General features: G+C 41.4%; 1 protein-coding gene across 1 annotated transcript in view; it reads left to right on the forward strand.

Moving 5' to 3' along the window:
* The window catches only part of tyw1 (tRNA-yW synthesizing protein 1 homolog (S. cerevisiae)), a 244,943-nt gene that overhangs the window by 180,561 nt on the left and 46,662 nt on the right, over nucleotides 1-17,720 (forward strand). Inside the window, exon 13 of the mRNA XM_060943676.1 lies at nucleotides 6,580-6,715. Coding sequence (XP_060799659.1) covers nucleotides 6,580-6,715 — 136 coding nt within the window. The remainder of the gene's footprint in view (nucleotides 1-6,579; nucleotides 6,716-17,720) is intronic.

The following is a 17,720-nucleotide window of genomic DNA, read 5'->3' on the forward strand; positions in this document are numbered from 1 at the left end:
TAGGTGTGAATGTGAGTGTGAATGGTTGTCTGTGTCTACTGTATGTGTCAGCCCTGTGATGACCTGGCGACTTGTCCAGGGTGTACCCCGCCTTTCGCCCGTAGTCAGCTGGGATAGGCTCCAGCTTGCCTGCGACCCTGTAGAACAGGATAAAGCGGCTACAGATAATGAGATGAGATGAGATATTTGTAATTATTTGTATCTGTACACAACCCCACCAGCTCTGATCAACTTATGTTTAAATAAAGTTATTAATTCATTCATTCATTCATTCATTATGAGTTGGAAAATTATCCATCTGTTGAGTTCCCCAACATCTCAGACTATTTGGTGCTGCAGACATCGTTCTACACGGACACACAGATGGAAACCTGGAAGAGCATGGAAGAGTACAACTTTTTATATGTGGCTGTGTTAAAGATCTGGGGATCAGGACACTACAAGATAAGTCCTGTATCATTTTTGCCAGAGTAAATAGGAGTTTCTGGGCTTTTTGTCTGCATCTTTCTGATGGTTGCTAGGACGCTACAAGCTTTATCGGGTGTAAACAAACGACTGCCACTCGATTCCTAATCCTCCCTGCTCTTCTTTTCCAGCACGAATCACAGATCCATATAATTTACCCACAAACACGTGCGTGCGCAATCTCCAGTCACTTCTGATTCTTTAGACTGCTGAGAATCCCCGGTCACAGATGCTACTTGATAGGGGAATGGTAAACACTATACGCGCCACTTTAAGAACACACAAATGTGCACGTGCACCTGAAGCGAGCTGATCAGAGTTGCTGTTACAAATCAGGAAATAAAAAACAAAATGATCACAGGGGAGGCGATGATGCCGGTTAATACGTCTTGTTTTTTGTAATGTACTCACTTGAAAATCATTTTTTGTGCTTAAAGAAGCTGACTGTAGGTGTGCCCAAACGGGCCTAAGTCACTAAAATATTTCTGCTCGAACGTCTTGATCGGGCAAATCGGGCATTTGGGCAATGCCTGGCGTTGAGGCTAGATAAGTAGTGTCCCAATCACCACTTCAGCTCGCATGGCCTGAAGACAACACTGGTCAAGATAAGGAATGCACTGTCACAAGACATCATAACACATTGATTCAGATCACAGTATTTTTATCCCCCACCACGAAGTGCACAGGGGGATATAGGAATGGAGTTCGTCCGTTTCAATCTTGACACGTTTTCTCAGAAACTACATAAGCTACATCAATGAAACTTTGCGTGCTCATACTACTGGTCATGATTTTAGGTTGAGTTTGAAAATCATCTATGAGAAATTATTATTTTCAGAGTTATGGCCCTTGATTTTTGTTATTGGACTTTGTACAGGTGGACTATAGAAGTCCGTAGCTTTTCTGTGGCTACGGACTCTTTGGAAGAAGCTTTTGGAAGAAGTGCTTGTTCCACTTCCAAGATGGCGGCGTGCACAGACGCTGTGGCTTTCTGTCAAGGTGCATTCCACTACTATTGTTTGTATGTGTAGTCTGCTTTAGAACATGGTGTCATGCCCCACACGTCTACAGTCACACAGAACTCCTGAACATTGGACTACGATGCCAGATTGCAGTCACGAGTGACTTCCAGCGGACCCACAATATTCCGCTGGACATAGTGAGAGCTCCCGCATCTCCATGGATTGTTGTCAGCCCCAACAAGCAGCGCAGACGGCAGAGGGAGCGCAAGCAGAAGCGGGGTTGCCGAGCAGGCCTGCTAGCCAGGCTAAGGAAGCAGCCATTCAAACCCCCATTACCCAGCATCTTCTTGACCAACGCAAGATCCATCGTTCACAAGATTGACGAGCTGGAATTACATCTTGCTGTAAACCCCCCCCACCCCCGTTCGCGATTGCTGTGTGCTGATCATCATGGAGACCTGGCTACATCAACTGATCTTGGATGCTACAGTACAGCTAGCGGGCCGCACCGCTCATTGTTACGACAGAAACGGAGACTCCGGTAAGAGCAGAGGAGGGGGACTGTGTGTATATGTTCACAGTGACTGGTGTACAAACAGTAAGATCACACACACCCACTGCTCTCCTGACATAGAAGCAATGACAGTCGTTTGCAGACCCTTTTATCTGCCCAGAGAGCTGACGGTGGTGCTCATTACTGCTGCTTATATTCCACCAAATGCTAACGTTAGCATAGCTCTCGCCCACCTACATGACATTTTGTTAATAGACAGCAGCAAGCTCATCCTGAGGGAGTGCAAATCATTGCTGGGGATTTTAATTAAACATGCTTAAAGACTGTCCTTCCCAAATTTGTACAATGCTCAACCAGAGGGATTAATACACTGGACCGTGTCTATTCTAATCTGAAGCATGCTTACAGAGCAGTCCCCCTCCCACATCTGGTTCTGTCTGACATTCGTGTTTATCCAAACAGAAAGCCCTGGATGACAAGCAAAGTTTAGTCACTTCTGAGGGCCTGTAACTCCGCCTTCAGGACAGGTGACAAGGCCCTGTACAGCACAGCGAGAGCAGACTTAAGGAGGGACATTAAAGGTGCAAAGGAGGCCTACAAGAGAAAGGTGGAGGACCATCTGTCAAAGAACAGCCCATGTCAAGTGTGGCAGGGACTAAAACACCTCACAAACTATAAAGACAAGACCTCTATGACCATCAGTGCCAGTGCCTCACTGGCAGAGGAATTAAAACATTTCTTTGCCCACTTTGAGGCAACGAGGCCTCACACAGTCACACGCCCCTCACAGACCGCAAGCTCACACACACACCCTCTCCAGGAACATCAAGTGAGGCATGTGTTCAGATCTGTGAACACAACGAAAGCTGCTGGACCAGATGGAGTACCTGGTGAAGTACTCAAATCCTGTGCTTACCAGCTCTCAGCAGTCTTCACTAAGATCTTTAATCTCTCCCTGACACGCGTCACTGTCCCACCTTCTCTCAAGTCGGCTACTATAATCCCCATCCCCAAAAACTCAACCACCAGCAATCTCAGTGACTATAGACCCATTGCCTTGACACCAGTAGTCCTAAATGCTTTGAGAGACTGTCACATCACATTAAAGACTGCCTCCCTCCTGCCTTTGATCCATATCATTTCGCATACAGAGCAAACCAATCTACTCATGATGCCATCTCCACAGCCCTCCACACTGCTCTGAGCCACCTGGAACAGCCAGGGACCACCGTAAGGATGCTCTTCGTCGATTACAGCTCGGCTTTTAATACCATCATCCCTGACATCCTTGTGGACAAGCTGGCTGCCCTGGACTTTCCCCCAGCCACTTGTGCCTGGATTGCCCACAGACTGTCAAGATCGGCGCTCACAGCTCCTCCACCCTCACACTTAGCACTGGCTCTCCACAAGGCTGTGTGCTGAGCCCTCTCCACCCAGGACTGTACTCCCACCCACCCCACCAACACAATAATATTAAATTTGTGGATGACACCACCTTGGTGAGGCTCATAATTGGAGGGGATGAGTCGGCCTACAGGGACGAGGTGCAAGCAGCTGGCAGAGTGGTGTGCCAAAAACAACGTGGCTCTCAACACCAAGAAAACAAAGGAGGAGGTCATGGATTTCAGGAGGCACAAAGCTGACCCCGCTCCCTTCTGCATCAACGGAGACTGCATGGAGAGGGTCCACACCTTTAAATTTCTGGGGACTCATATCTCTGAGGACCTCTCCTGGTCAGCTAACACAACAGCCATGGTGAGGAAGGCCCAACAGCAAATCTACTTCCTGAGAGTCCTCAGAAGGAACAGACTGGAGGAGAGGCTGTTGGTGACCTCTTACCGCTCCACCATCAAGAGTGTGATGGCTTTCTCCATCACAGTGTAGTATGCTGGCTGCACAGCAGCTGACAAGAAAAAGCTGCAGAGGGTGATGAGGTCAGCTGAAAAGACAATTGGCTATCCTCTGCCCTCCCTGGGTGACATCGCTAGCTCTCAGTGCCTCTCCAGAACTAGGAAGATCATTCACGACCACCTCCATCCCGGACACCACCTGCTCAGCCTGCTACCCTCTGGAAAGAGGTACAGGAGCATAAAGAGCAGAACAAACAGACTGAAAAACAGCTTCTTTCTATGGGCTGTCAGGACACTTAATACACACATGGGCTGCTAAAATGTTATTTTTATGAAGTGCAATAACTTAACTACCTCGATTTTATTTATTTGTTCCATTTTTATGACATGACCAATTTTTTTTGTTTGTTTTTATGGTTTTATGTGTTGTGTTCTCGTTTTTATGTATGTTTTTGTTCTTATGTGTTTTTAATACACCTTCAGTTGTGGCACGTCAATTTCGTTGTATGGGTGACTGTGCAATGACAATAAAGGCTATCTTATAAGTTACATCAATGAGACTTTGCGTGCTCATACTTCTGAAAAAAGCTGGGTGGCGTTTTATGAAGGTGGCATCGCACTTACGACATCATAAGTCAATATTAAAGCAATGGGCTGATAAGGTTGTAAGTGTTCAGAGGTCTTCATAAAATGCTTGTGGCGGGGGATAGTGATGACCATGTCTTCTTGTTACATTTAAATTTTTTAATGTTAAATTTGAGCACACACACCCAGAGCAGTGGGCAGTGACTCAACAGCACCTGGGGTTAGGTGCCTTGCTCAAGGGCACTTCAGCCATGATACAGAGGGGAGGGAAAAGTGTTCATTCACTCCCCCACATTTTTCCTGCTGGTTTCGGGAATTGAACCGGTGACCCTTGGGCCCAAGGCTGCTGTACTAACCTTTAGGCCATAATGACCTCAAAAAATATGTTCGCAAAAATATGAGCATAGCCAAGGAACAGCACTCATTTAGCACGTTTATGCAGAACACTGACCCCCCCCCCCCCCCATATATTTCTGATAACAGTATGCAATAATGGTGTTTAAAGTGCATATCCTCGACCGATGTCGTTTTTTTGTTTTGTTTTTTTTATATGAAAGAATGTCCCTTTACACACTCATCCAGAAGGGTAATTTTGCACAAGGCCATCTGTCTACAGCAAAAAATAAAATAACAAAACGCGTCTGGAAAAATCCCAAGAGAGTCTGGAGCCAGATTCGTGACGTCACGTGCGGATCCGCCACCGGGCTGAGAGAGCTTGCATGATTTCAGTGCACAGTCTGTGTAGACCAAGTTTAGCAGCTAGCGATTTTGCATTGAAATATGGAATTGTCGCCTGAGCTTTCTAAACCCATGGATTCATGTATCAATGCTCATCTATCTATTGTTACATAAATCATATTTTTTCTAATCACTATTATGTATTTATATATTTCTTCATTTAGAAGAGTACTGGCTACTGTAGGAGAAAGATTTCATAAGCTACACGCATGGAATCGGCTAAGCAGGGTTGTATATACATTTAATATGTTTGACCGGTCCCAAGATCTCAAGCCCTGACACGCCGTATATGTCCCTTGATACATGTGAAGTAAGTGTATTATCGCCCAGCGCGTTCGTGTTGTTTACTTTTGTGTGTCAATAAATAACATTATCCGTGTACCACACAAACACAGGAACACCTAATTTAGAGTATAGTCTCTCTTATTTCTTACCCTGGCAACAGTCAACTTGTGAATCGCCGATTTTCTTGGTCTTTTTCTCGGCTCTGCTTTGGTCCTCGGCTTCAGGGTGCCTCGGACGAAGCGCTCCCATTTCTCTCTCATTGTCCGGTCTTTTGGAAAACGATGAATACTAATCCCATCACGATTGGTGTTGCTACACCCTCCTACGATACATCAGTTAACCATTTTAATAATTACGTGATAACGTTGAAGAAATTTGCAGAAAACCACCAGGTCGTTTTCTCATAAACAAACCAGCGCTGACGTAGGATTCAGAGGGAGGCGTCCCGCACGCAATGTCACGAAAATCAATGTTTGCCGGGAAATCCAAATGGCAAGTTTTTTTTAGAGGCGGACCAATTCGCCTCAAGTGGCTTGATTTCAACTGAATTTTTCAGGTATTGCGCAAGGTAAAAAAAAAATTGCACAAAATGCAAAATGTGACAGATATTTGACCAAAGTTTAATATAAAATAGGAGGATTACATTGATCTTGCTCCTGAATTTACCCATGATATGTACTTTAATTTGTTACTTAAAAATGTCTGTATACAACTACAAATAGAATGCTAATACTCAGGACAGTTTTAAAGCAGAACTATAATGCTCTCTCTTGGTACTGGTTATGATTTTGTTGCCTCATGTCAGAGGCATGGATGTGTTTGTTTGTTTGTTTGTTTGTTTGTTTGTTTGTTTGTTTGTTTTCTCTCTCCTCATGAGAAAATGACAGAGTAGTTCTGTAGATTCTTGCTTCTGAAATGCTTCGCTCACATGTACAGCTACACTGGCTGTTTTTTTGCTGAATGTCACACAAGTCATCGTAATGGAATTCAGTGGATAGGTTTGAGAGTTGCTTACTGATTTTGCTAGAGGCTTTATGATTTTTCAGAGGTCTCTGAAAGCTCCATGGATTTGCAAACTGAGCAGCAATTGTCTCAACTTTTTTGAAAAGCTGATGGGCCATGGCTTTGTGCGAGTTTTTTTTTCTTTCTTTAGATTTTTCTCTTTTTCATCTCCCTAAAGGAACCTGGTGCCAGTCACCCAGTTGTACGTGAGTGTAGACGCCAGCACCAAGGACAGTCTGAAGCGGATAGATCGTCCTCTTTTCAAAGACTTCTGGCAGCGTTTCCTGGACAGTCTCAAAGCCCTCGGAGAGAAGGTAAGGACTGTGTGCACCGCCAAAGTTATCTGCAGGTAGATGTGAATAACTTTTATTTCCCTGAAGTGCTGCCACAGCTCAGCTTATGAGTGCACCTAAATACTATAAAATAATATCGCTGTGTGAATCTTCTTGCCGCTTTGAATGCTAGTTGTCAGCAGAACTAACCGAGTATGAGGCCTTGTAAATGACAGATGTAATATTAGATCTACTTATATGAGATCTTTTATAGTAAATAAAATATTAGCTCATCAAGTAGATGAATATTAGATCTTTCATTTACGTAAATAAATATTAAAAGTGGCCAACCCCTTTTCTGCATGCTGACACAGTTCCCTGAGGTCTTAATGAAATATCTGTGACTTGCTTTGGTCAAAATACCACAAAGATAAAGCTCCGTTCTCACTCTTGCTCCGTTCACAACAGTTGATTTGTGTGTCTGTTCCTTTAAATGACAATGAGCCACTGCTCGCCCCACCCCCTCTCGCACCAGCCACTCAGGTAGCGCTATCTTCATGAATATTCATTCCCTCAAGCAGCGAGTGGAGATACTCAGATGAGAGGGCGGGGTTATTCTAATGAGATCCACTTGTGACCTAGGAAAAGGAGCCGAATGTGAACGGCTTCCTGAAGCGTGTGTTTTCTGAAATAGAAGCCCGAATGAAACTGACTGGGCCTCTTATTTCAGAGTTTATGGGATGGTAGGCTCCAGATTCCCAAATGTATGTGAGCAAGCACTGAAAAAGAGTTTTTCATAAATTTTCATGTCCCCTTTAAAACTATATATCTATAGTTCACGTTTTGATTCCTGCTAGAAAGGTTGTGTAAAATGAGATTAAGTGGGTTTAGTGTCAGAAATCCACATTTTACCAAGAAGGAAACAAGGCAGCCACCTAAAGAGAGTTCGTCTGAGCTCTCCTACTGTATGAAATCGCTCATGGAGTTACTCACTGGTTGTCGTCTTCATTAGTCATCCTTTTTTTAGTCTGCATATTTTCTCCAGAACTCAGCAAAGGTCATTTAATTTCCTCTCATCAGTACTGCAGGCATGCTTTCTTATTAAAGCCGTAGCACTATTGTGACCTGTCTGTCTGCTTATCCTGAGTTTCACAGAGTTATATGAGGAATTTTTAGTTCTTTCAAGAGCTTGCCATCACTTATCAGTGATTTTTTTTTTCTTTATTTTTAATAAAGATTGTTCTTCCTTGCTCATATCCTGTCAAGGTTGTCTTCAGATCATATGAGGTAAAATCTCCATGGAAGCATAAATACAGCTACTTTCGAATACCTCGGCAGCTCCTGTGGCATGTAGGAGTTTTGGGTGATTATTGAAAATTACTGTCGTAGCCACAGCAGGATGTGTGACGCCAATGACCCAGATATCCCCCACTGCATCCCTCTCAAGTTTCTTCCACTTCAGCCTGTCGTTCATCAGTTTCTCGGCAAATTTAAATATGCAAGAGCTAGATTTAATTACATATGGAAAGCATTTCCCCTTGTGTGATAGATGCATATTGCAGTTAAAACGTACATTACGAGATTAAAGCCTGGTATTATACTCCCAAATTCTTTTAACTGTTGAAGCCACATCCATCATTTTGGTCGTACGCGTTTACAGTGTGACCTTTCAGAGAGTTTTACAAGTTGGAAACGTTATTACTATCATTTCGACATGTTAATGCACTGCAAGTTTTGCAGTCCTATGTTGCATGATTCCCATTTGCTGTCTCTTTTTTAAAAACAACTCAAATGATAGACTTTTTATCTTAATTCTAAGTGCAAGTGTAACACGAAAGGAAAAGTATTCAGGCACATTTTGTTTTTGCTATTTAAAGGTAGTGACTGCAATGTCATCTGAATTTATTTATTTATTTTATTATGCATGCCATTTTCCTCTGTCTCCCAAGAACAATATCTTGTGGATGAGATGTGATCATTTTGATGTGCTGAGGGTCGTTTTCCTCCGTTTTGGGACTGTTTTCCTCCCTCTTGAGGTAAACAGTACGGCCGTACGGAAACTGCTGAACGCAAGGAGCTTTAGCTAATTAGCATAACTATGGAACTGCATAACACCAAGATGGCGACACGCGGAAAACATCGTGACTCTGCATCGACCTCGGAGAGTTTTGAGTCACAGGGATGTAATTTCTGGTTGACATTTGTGAATAGATCCGTGAAATAAAAGACAAATATTTTTTTTCCTCTGTTACTGATTGTGTTCTTGTTTTACTCTGTAAGATCAAAGCATTCGGTGGACAAGCCATACTCGTGACTATGGAGTCGAGCCCATGCATTTCTAAGGCTAAGCTAACAGAGTTTTCCAGATATTGATCGTCACGATCATGCCAACACCTTGCAGCTGGCACAAGACCCATCTTCGAAAGTTCTCAAAACTTCTACTCAGACTCCCCAATCCAAGACAACACTTGGATCCTCCATCCTTCAGTCGATTCCAGCGGTCAATCTGTCCCTTCACGAAAATTCATACGGACAACCTTTTGGTTTTCGCTTTTCTGGTGCGCTTTCTAGCTGATTCATGTTCATATTTTCCTTTTCTTTCCTGCTGGCTTTTAGCTGGAGGGAGAGCTGAGTCTGCCATGTTTGCTCACACTGACTTGTTTTGGTTAAAAGTAGCTCAAACGCGTCCCATGGTGGTCACGTGATATTGGTGCTCACTTGCTTCGGTGATCTCCAGAATCAGAAAATGCAGGACGCTTTTTATCTCGGCAAAATGTTTACACACAGGATACCTGGTGTGTGTGTGCGCGCGCGTGCAGCAGCACAACTTGTCGATTTCAACTCAAATCAACGCGAAACACCTTGAAACTCCAACAGCAAGAGAAATGGAACATTTTTGCCCAGAATTCAACTTTGCAGTCAGAACCTTTAATTTGCTTCCACTTCAGATCGATCCACATGATGGACTTCACTGTCAGTGCAATGTTCTTGGGAGTCATGAGCACAACCCTTCTTTCTCCAAGCATGACGAGCTGAAACATTACCAAAGAGTTGCGTTTTCGTTTCATCTGACCAGAGTATATTGTTCCAAAACTACATTTTGTGTAAAAGCTTTTCGACGTGCATCTCTGTGACTCAGGGTTTTGTGGTTTCGTGTGAGGTGAGGAAATGGAGATCACTGCAGTGCACTTCATCGTTGTTATTCTCTGTGTAGCTGCTCTTCCTGCTGCTTTCAGTTCCTCCTGCAACTCTTTTTGAGTCACTGGTACCTTCTCTGTGATCTTCCTTCCCATTAATCAGAAAGCTTTTTCTGAAATCTTACATGATGCACCTGACCTGGGATGATTAGGTGTGGTTCCATGTGTGGAGGACTATTTGACTATTGAGCCTGGACAGGAAGGCCTGCCCAAAACCAGTTGATTGACAGCTTGGACCCTCAAGGAAAAAAGACAAAGCAGTAGGGAAAAGTGAGAGGGAATGGCAAAAGCAGGAAAGAAAAGTATTTTCATATTCTTTTTATTTTATTATACAGTGGTGCTTGAAAGTTTGTGAACCCTTTAGAATTTTCTATATTTCTGCATAAATATGACCTAAAACATCATCAGATTTTCACACAAGTCCTAAAAGTAGGTATATAAAACCCAGTTAAACAAATGAGACAAAAATATTATACTTGGTAATTTATTTACTGAGGAAAATGATCCAATATTACATATCTGTGAGTGGCAAAAGTATATGAAGCTTTGCTTTCAGTATCTGATGTGACCCCCTTGTGCAGCAATAACTGCAACTAAATGTTTCCGGTAACTGTTGATCAGTTCTGCACACCGGCTTGGAGGAATTTTAGCCCGTTCCTCCGTACAGAACAGCTTCAACTCTGGGATGTTGGTGGGTTTCCTCACATGAACCGCTTGCTTCAGGTCCTTCCACAACATTTTGATTGGATTAAGGTCAGGAGTTTGACTTGGCCATTCCAGAACATTAGCTTTATTCTTTTTAACCATTCTTTGGTAGAACAACTTGTGTGCTTAGGGTTGTTGTCTTGCTGCATGACCCACCTTCTCTTGAGATTCAGTTCATTGACAAATATCCTGACATTTTTCTTTAGAATTTGCAGATATAATTCAGAATTCATTGCTCCATCAATGATGGCAAGCCGTCCTAGCCCAGATGCAGCAAAACAGGTCCAAACCATGATACTACCACCACCATGTTTCACAGATGGGATAAGGTTCTTATGCTGGAATGCAGTGTTTTCCTTTCTCCAAACATAATGCTTCTCATTTAAACCAAAAAGTTCTATTTTGGTCTCATCTGTCCACAAAACATTTTTCCAATAGCCTTCTGGCTTGTCTACGTGATCTTTAGCAAACTGCAGATGAGCAGCAATGTTCTTTTTGGAGAGCAGTGGCTTTCTCCTTGCAACCCTGCCATGCACACCATTGCTGTTCAGTGTTCTCCTGATGGTGGACTCATGAACATTAACATTAGCCAATGTGAGAGAGGCCTTCAGTTGCTTAGAAGTTACCCTGGGGTCCTTTGTGACCTCGCTGACTATTACACGCCTTGCTCTTGGAGTGATCTTTGTTGGTCGACCACTCCTGGGGAGGGTAACAATGGTCTTGAATTTCCTCCATTTGTACACAGTCTGTCTGACTGCGGATTGGTGGAGTCCAAACTCTTTAGAGATGGTTTTGTAACCTTTTCCAGCCTGATGAGCATCAACAACGCTTTTCTGAGGTCCTCAGAAATCTCTTTTGTTCGTGCCATGATACACTTCCACAAACATGTGTTGTGAAGATCAGACTTTGATAGATCCCTGTTCTTTAAATAAAACAGGGTGCCCACTCACACCCGATTGTCATCCCATTGATTGAAAACACCTGACTCTAATTTCACCTTCAAATTAACTGCTAATCCTAGAGGTTCACATACTTTTGCCACTCACAGATATGTAATATTGGATTATTTTTCTCATTAAATAAATGACTGAGTATAATATTTTTGTCTCATTTGTTTAACTGGGTTCTCTTTATCTACTTTTAGGACTTGTGTGGAAACCTGATGCTGTTTTCGGTCATATTTATGCAGAAATATAGAAAACTCTAAAGGGTTCACAAACTTTCAAGCACCACTGTAGATGTATTTTTTTATGGCACTCGTGTGACTCCATACCCTCAAGCCCTTAACGATTTGAGATCTATATCATGTGTAGTTATTGTTGTTCAGTGGGCTGCCATTGGTGCTGAGTGAATGTCCTCTGTGCGCCCTTTTGCAGAGTATTTTACCTCCGACAGAGAGAGAGAGAGAGCATGTTTTGTAGGAAAAACGTTTTTTGTTTTTCTAAAAGCTGACTCCATATTCCATTAGAACCATCGTAAATAACTTTGATTTAATCTAGTTTAATCACAGAATTGTTTCACTTCAGAGCATTACACAGTAAGGATTAAATGATGAAGTTCCACAGCAGGAAGCTGCAAAAATCACCAGTGAGGGAGATGGTGAGAGAAGCAGTTGGTCACAATAATAAATATCACAGAAGCAAAAGAACACGACATAAATCAGCTATATATGGGCTATAGAATGAGCTACCTGTGCAGGCTGACGTTATTTAACATTGCGTATCATTTCAACAAGTTTAAACGTGTTGCATTTAACCTGTTTAGCTACAATCATAAAAGCTATGCATTTGTATCAAAGTTTGGGAAAACAATATAATAGAATAAATTAAATATTAACTAGAAAAGCTTCATTTGCTGATTCAGGTAAATGCCTAGTTTTAAGGTTGGCTGGTTTTATTCATTTATTTACTTGCAATTGTTAAAGCAAAGTGAATATCAGTGAATTGTAATCGAGATGAAGTCGAGGTTATTATTCACCGATATTCACTGAGCCTGAGGGGGTAATTCTATTCGGATAATTACACAGGTGATTATTTTAAAAAAATCGCATTAAAAAATCATTTATTTCAAACTTCAAAAGCGGAACGCAAATGTAATAACCGCATGAAGCAGGCTTGTGTCACTCCTGTACACCGACTCATAAAATACTTTGTTTTGAAATCGATCAAATAAATCCCAATTCCACCTTTGAATAGTTTTAGAACAAACTTTGGAGCATCTTTAGTGCTTTTAGGAGCAGCGTTTTCTTTCATCATTTGTAATTCTTCCTCACTTACAGTGACAAAGCGATCGGTCGCCATTTTGCCGAGTCGCTCGAGGTGATTATTAAGAAATCGTTTGAATCTGTCGACCAATCAGAGTGCACAATTTCCTATAATCAGCTAAATATTTATACTATTACTACTAATAATAATAATAATAATGTTGTTGTTGTTATTATTATTATTATTATTATTATTATACTAGCCACAACAATGCTGCACTAGCTACACAGTAGGGTCCATGTCTCAGTATAATCACCCAGTACTGTTAATATTTTCTTAGAAATCTAGGAGATATTTTTTTCCTTGTTCACAATTTACCATTTTGAAATCTTGTGATTTAATCGTCCAGAACCAATAGTCTAAAAATGATAAGAAAACAAGTTTTTCCACCATTTTAGGTTTACAGGGAATATGGGAGGGTGTAATAACGTTATCAGCGGCGCTCTTGGGAACGGCTCCCCAGCACACTCCCGCTCTCCTTTATGTACACATGCGTTCCAGGGCAGGAATAAATGTTTCCTCGAGATTCCTGTTTGTGACCTTGTTCTTGTGATTAGGGTCTGGGAAAATGTAAACTGTAGTCTACAAAGAAAAGAACGGAATCTGCAATCTTGAGTAAATCTGCCGTATCACTATGTCTGTAACACACAGGCACACTAAAGGGAAGACATTAAAGCTGCATTTTCATTAATTTAGGCAAAGCTCCACCCCCAGAACATATGGTGGTTCACCCAAGGTTAGCTTGAGCAAGGACTGTCATGATCTCACTTTCAAGTGCACTTGGACTGCTTGAAAGCCAAGTTATAACTACACACAGACACACACAATATAGCTCATAATGACTTATGAAGGATGTTCACAAGTACTGTCGATCCCCTTTCTTTCTTTGTAATGGAAAAAATAGCGTATACTTCATTAGTTATTTAAAGCTGAACTTTCAGCCGGCCAGGATCTTTGACGAGCGTTGCCACTGTTTTTCTGGTTTTACTCTGTTTCTTGTCATTACGGGTTTTTTGTTTTGTTTTTCCGAACCGGAGTGTCCCACCCCCACTGGAGATTTACCTGGCTGCGCTGGGCATTTGCCAATTTCAGACTGGGGCGTTGGGATGTGCCTATAATATGACTGACAGCAGACAGTTTCCACATGGGATTTCTCAGCCACGTAATCCACTTGTGCTGAAATTATGCCTTCAACAATTATTTTTACTATGCTTTTAAATTTTTTCCTCATTATTTTGTACTCGTAATATATAAATAAAATTGACTTTTGCACCATAAATAAATGGAGTACAGGGACTGAAATCTGAAATAATTATTTTATTATACCACAGTTATTATACCATAGAATTCTCAGTTCTGATTTGGTCAGAAGTTTTGATAAATTTTCTAGAGCGCCACTTCTGACAGTTGTTCCAAATCCAAGAAAAATGATGTACAGTATCAGTCAAAAGTTTGGACATGCCTTCTAATTCAGTGGGTTTACTTTAATTTAAAGTCACTTCATGTCAAAGTAATGATGGATGTCGTTTCTCTTTACTTAGTTAATCAGTTCTTGACATAATATGGATTACTACAGTTGTGGAATAGAGCTATTTACTGTATTATTTTCATTTATTATTTACTGTTTGGTCTCAAACATTAAGAAGGCAAGAAACTCGTCCACTAATTCCCTTTTGACGAGGCACACCTGATAATTGAAAGCGTTCCAGGTGACTCCCTCATGAAGATGGTTAAGAGAATGCTAATAGTGTGCAACGTGTCATCAAGGTAAACGCTGAATATGCTGAAGAGTCTCAAGTATGAAACACATTTTTTCGTTTACCACATAATTCCATGTCTGTTCCAGATGTTATTCCATAGTCTTGATGTCTTCAGTTTTGTTCTACAATGTAGAAAATAGTCAAAATACAGAAAACCCTATGAATGAGTAGGGGAGACTCGTACTGTATGCACGCTTTCTAATATATATTTGTTTCATTGGTATCAATTACACAGGGACTTTTAAGGCAGATGTTTGATGTAAATGTATTTAAAAACTTTTTTTTTCATAATGAAGGGCCTTGGGGTTTTTATATACCATGACAAGCTGGAGGTTCTGTCTGAAGGGAACGGCAGCTTTTTGTCTTTTGGTTGGTGAGGGAACAATAGTTTACAGCTTCTGTAAAGTAAGTGTGAAGTCAAGTTTATTTGTATAGCACTTTTAACAATAAACATTGTCCCAAAGCAGCTTTACAGAATTTGAACGACTTAAAACATGAGCTAATTTTGTCCCTAATCTATCCCCAATGAGCAAGCCTGTGGCGACGGTGGCAAGGAAAAACTCCCTCAGACGACATGAGGAAGAAACCTCGAGAGGAACCAGAGTCAAAAGGGAACCCATCCTCATTTGGGCAACAACAGACAGCATGACTATAACATTAACAGTTTTAACATGAAGTCAGCTTCGTTGATGTTATAAACTCCTTCATTAATGGAAACTTGAGTGCAAAACTGTTCATGACAACTGCAGTCCTAAAGTTAACAAGTCAACTGTAGTCCTCAGCCATAAAAGCATTACTGTAAGTGTCCAGAGCATCCTCCAAGTGTGACTTTCAACTGTCCACATGGGGCCATCCTCCACAGGAGCGATGCGATGAGACTCCAACCAGACACAGGGCACCAGGATGGAATGTGATGATAGGAATTAGTTTCGATGACATTCCACAACATTAAACGTATCTATAAATGGATAAAAAGTATGTCCATATCACAGGTGTGAGCAGGTAGATCAGTCTCAGAGCTTTTATTGTCGTTTTCATTACTTTCAGGAACTCAGTTGCAGTTATTTTGAGAGGATTTGGAGATTGAGCTTGGGGAAAGTGGAAACTGTTGTGCATTGTCTCCCTGGTAAGTGTGCTGTGCTGCTGGATTGAAGACAAAGCTGTAGGGAAGTTATAGATGAAGGAAGTGGTGCTGAAATATGCAATAGAAAGCAAATAAAGTGGCAAGAAAAAACACGGGTGGTTTGGGGTGTACTAAATGGCCATTCACTCCTACATACACAATGAAATGAAAAAACGCGGGTGGTTTGGGGTGTACTAAATGGCCATTCACTCCTACATACACAATGAAATGAAAAAACGCGGGTGGTTTGGGGTGTACTAAATGGCCATTCACTCCTACATACACAATGAAATGAAAAAACGAACACAAAAGGTACTTTACTTCCAAGTGCTGGTAATAAATTTTACTCCCTCTAATACCATCTCCACTCCATCTCTGCCTGAAACCTTATTTCTCTCACAAAAGCATCAGTTTTCAGTAATATAAAACATTTATACCGCAGCGATGTTCTGATTGGTCAGAAGATGATATTCACAAGGAGTTGGATGGCAGATGCTATATATAAGCCTAATAATAAACTGATTTAAAATGTCTTTCTATTTAACAAAGAATATAGTTGATATGGTGACTCTTTATGTAAACAGACTTTGATTTACATTAAAGTGCATATTATCCTGGACCAATTTCTTCTTTTTTTTTTTTTTTTTTTTATATGAAAGTATGTCCCTTTACACACTCATCCAGAAGGGTAATTTTGCACAAGGCCATCTGTCTACAGCAGAAAAAAATAAAATAACAAAACGCATCTGGAAAAATCCCAATGGAGTCTGGAGCCAGATACGTGACGTCACCTGCGGAAGCGCCAGCAGGCTGAGAGAGCTTGCACGGTTTCAGTGCACAGCCTGTGTAGACCAAGTTTAGCAGCTAGCGATTTTGCATTGAAATATGGAATTGTCACCTGAGCACAATATTACTTCACCTTTGGATGAAGAATATAATGAGATGTCAGAATTATTTCTTACCCTGGCAACAGTCAACTTGTGACTCTCCAATTTTCTTGGTCTTTTTCTTGGCTCTGCTTTGGTCCTCGGCTTCCGGGCGCCTAGCACGAAGCGCTCCCATTTCTCTCTCGTTGTCCGGTCTTTTGGAAAATGATGAGAACTAATCCCATCACGATTGGTGTTGCTACACCCTCCTACGATACATCTGTTAACCATTTTAATAATTACGTGATAACGTTGAAGACATTTTGCAGAAAACCACCAGGTCGTTTTCTCATAAACAAACCAGCGCTGACGTAGGATTCAGAGGGAGGCGTCCCGCACGCGACATCACGAAAGTCAGTGTTTGCCGGGAAATCCAAATGGCAAGTTTTTTCAGAGGCGGACCAATTCGCCTCAAATGGCTTGATTTCAACTGAATTTTTCTGGTATTGCGCAAGGTAAAAAAAAATTTGCACAAAATGTGACCAAAGTTTAATATAAAATAGGAGAATTTCATTGATCTTGCTCCTGAATTTACCCGTGATATGCACTTTAACACTTACAGAATGAGCCTCCAGTGTCAGCACTTTGTAACAAAGTTAAAGCTGTTCCTTTACAATTTACTTTACAATAGTGGGTAGAGAAGCAGCTTGGGACCAAAACGTCGTTGGTTCGATTCCATGGACCAGCAGGAATAGCTGAAGTGTCCTTGAGAAAGGCCCCTAAGCCCCAACTGCCCCCAGGCTGCTCTGGGTGTGTTGTATGTCGCTCTGGATAAGAGTGTCTCCTAAATGCCTGTAATGTAATATTTCTCTGTAACAAGCTACATTTTTTAATTAAATCTATTAAAATGTTTTCTAATTAACATCAAGAGAAAGTGCAGCAATAGCAAGGACAGTAGTGTTTTTATAACTGCTGTAACAGAAGTGATGACTACATAAATAAATAACTACATATAAATAATGCATTTTTGAATAAGTATCAACTTGATAAAACCTTAAAGCCTTTTGATAAATGATGTAATAAGACACTCCTCGGTAGTGAATTCGGAGGGGTGTAGTTTTCTACACAGCCA

Source organism: Neoarius graeffei, chromosome 17 (genome assembly GCF_027579695.1).
Source record: "Neoarius graeffei isolate fNeoGra1 chromosome 17, fNeoGra1.pri, whole genome shotgun sequence".
NCBI lineage: Eukaryota > Metazoa > Chordata > Actinopteri > Siluriformes > Ariidae > Neoarius > Neoarius graeffei.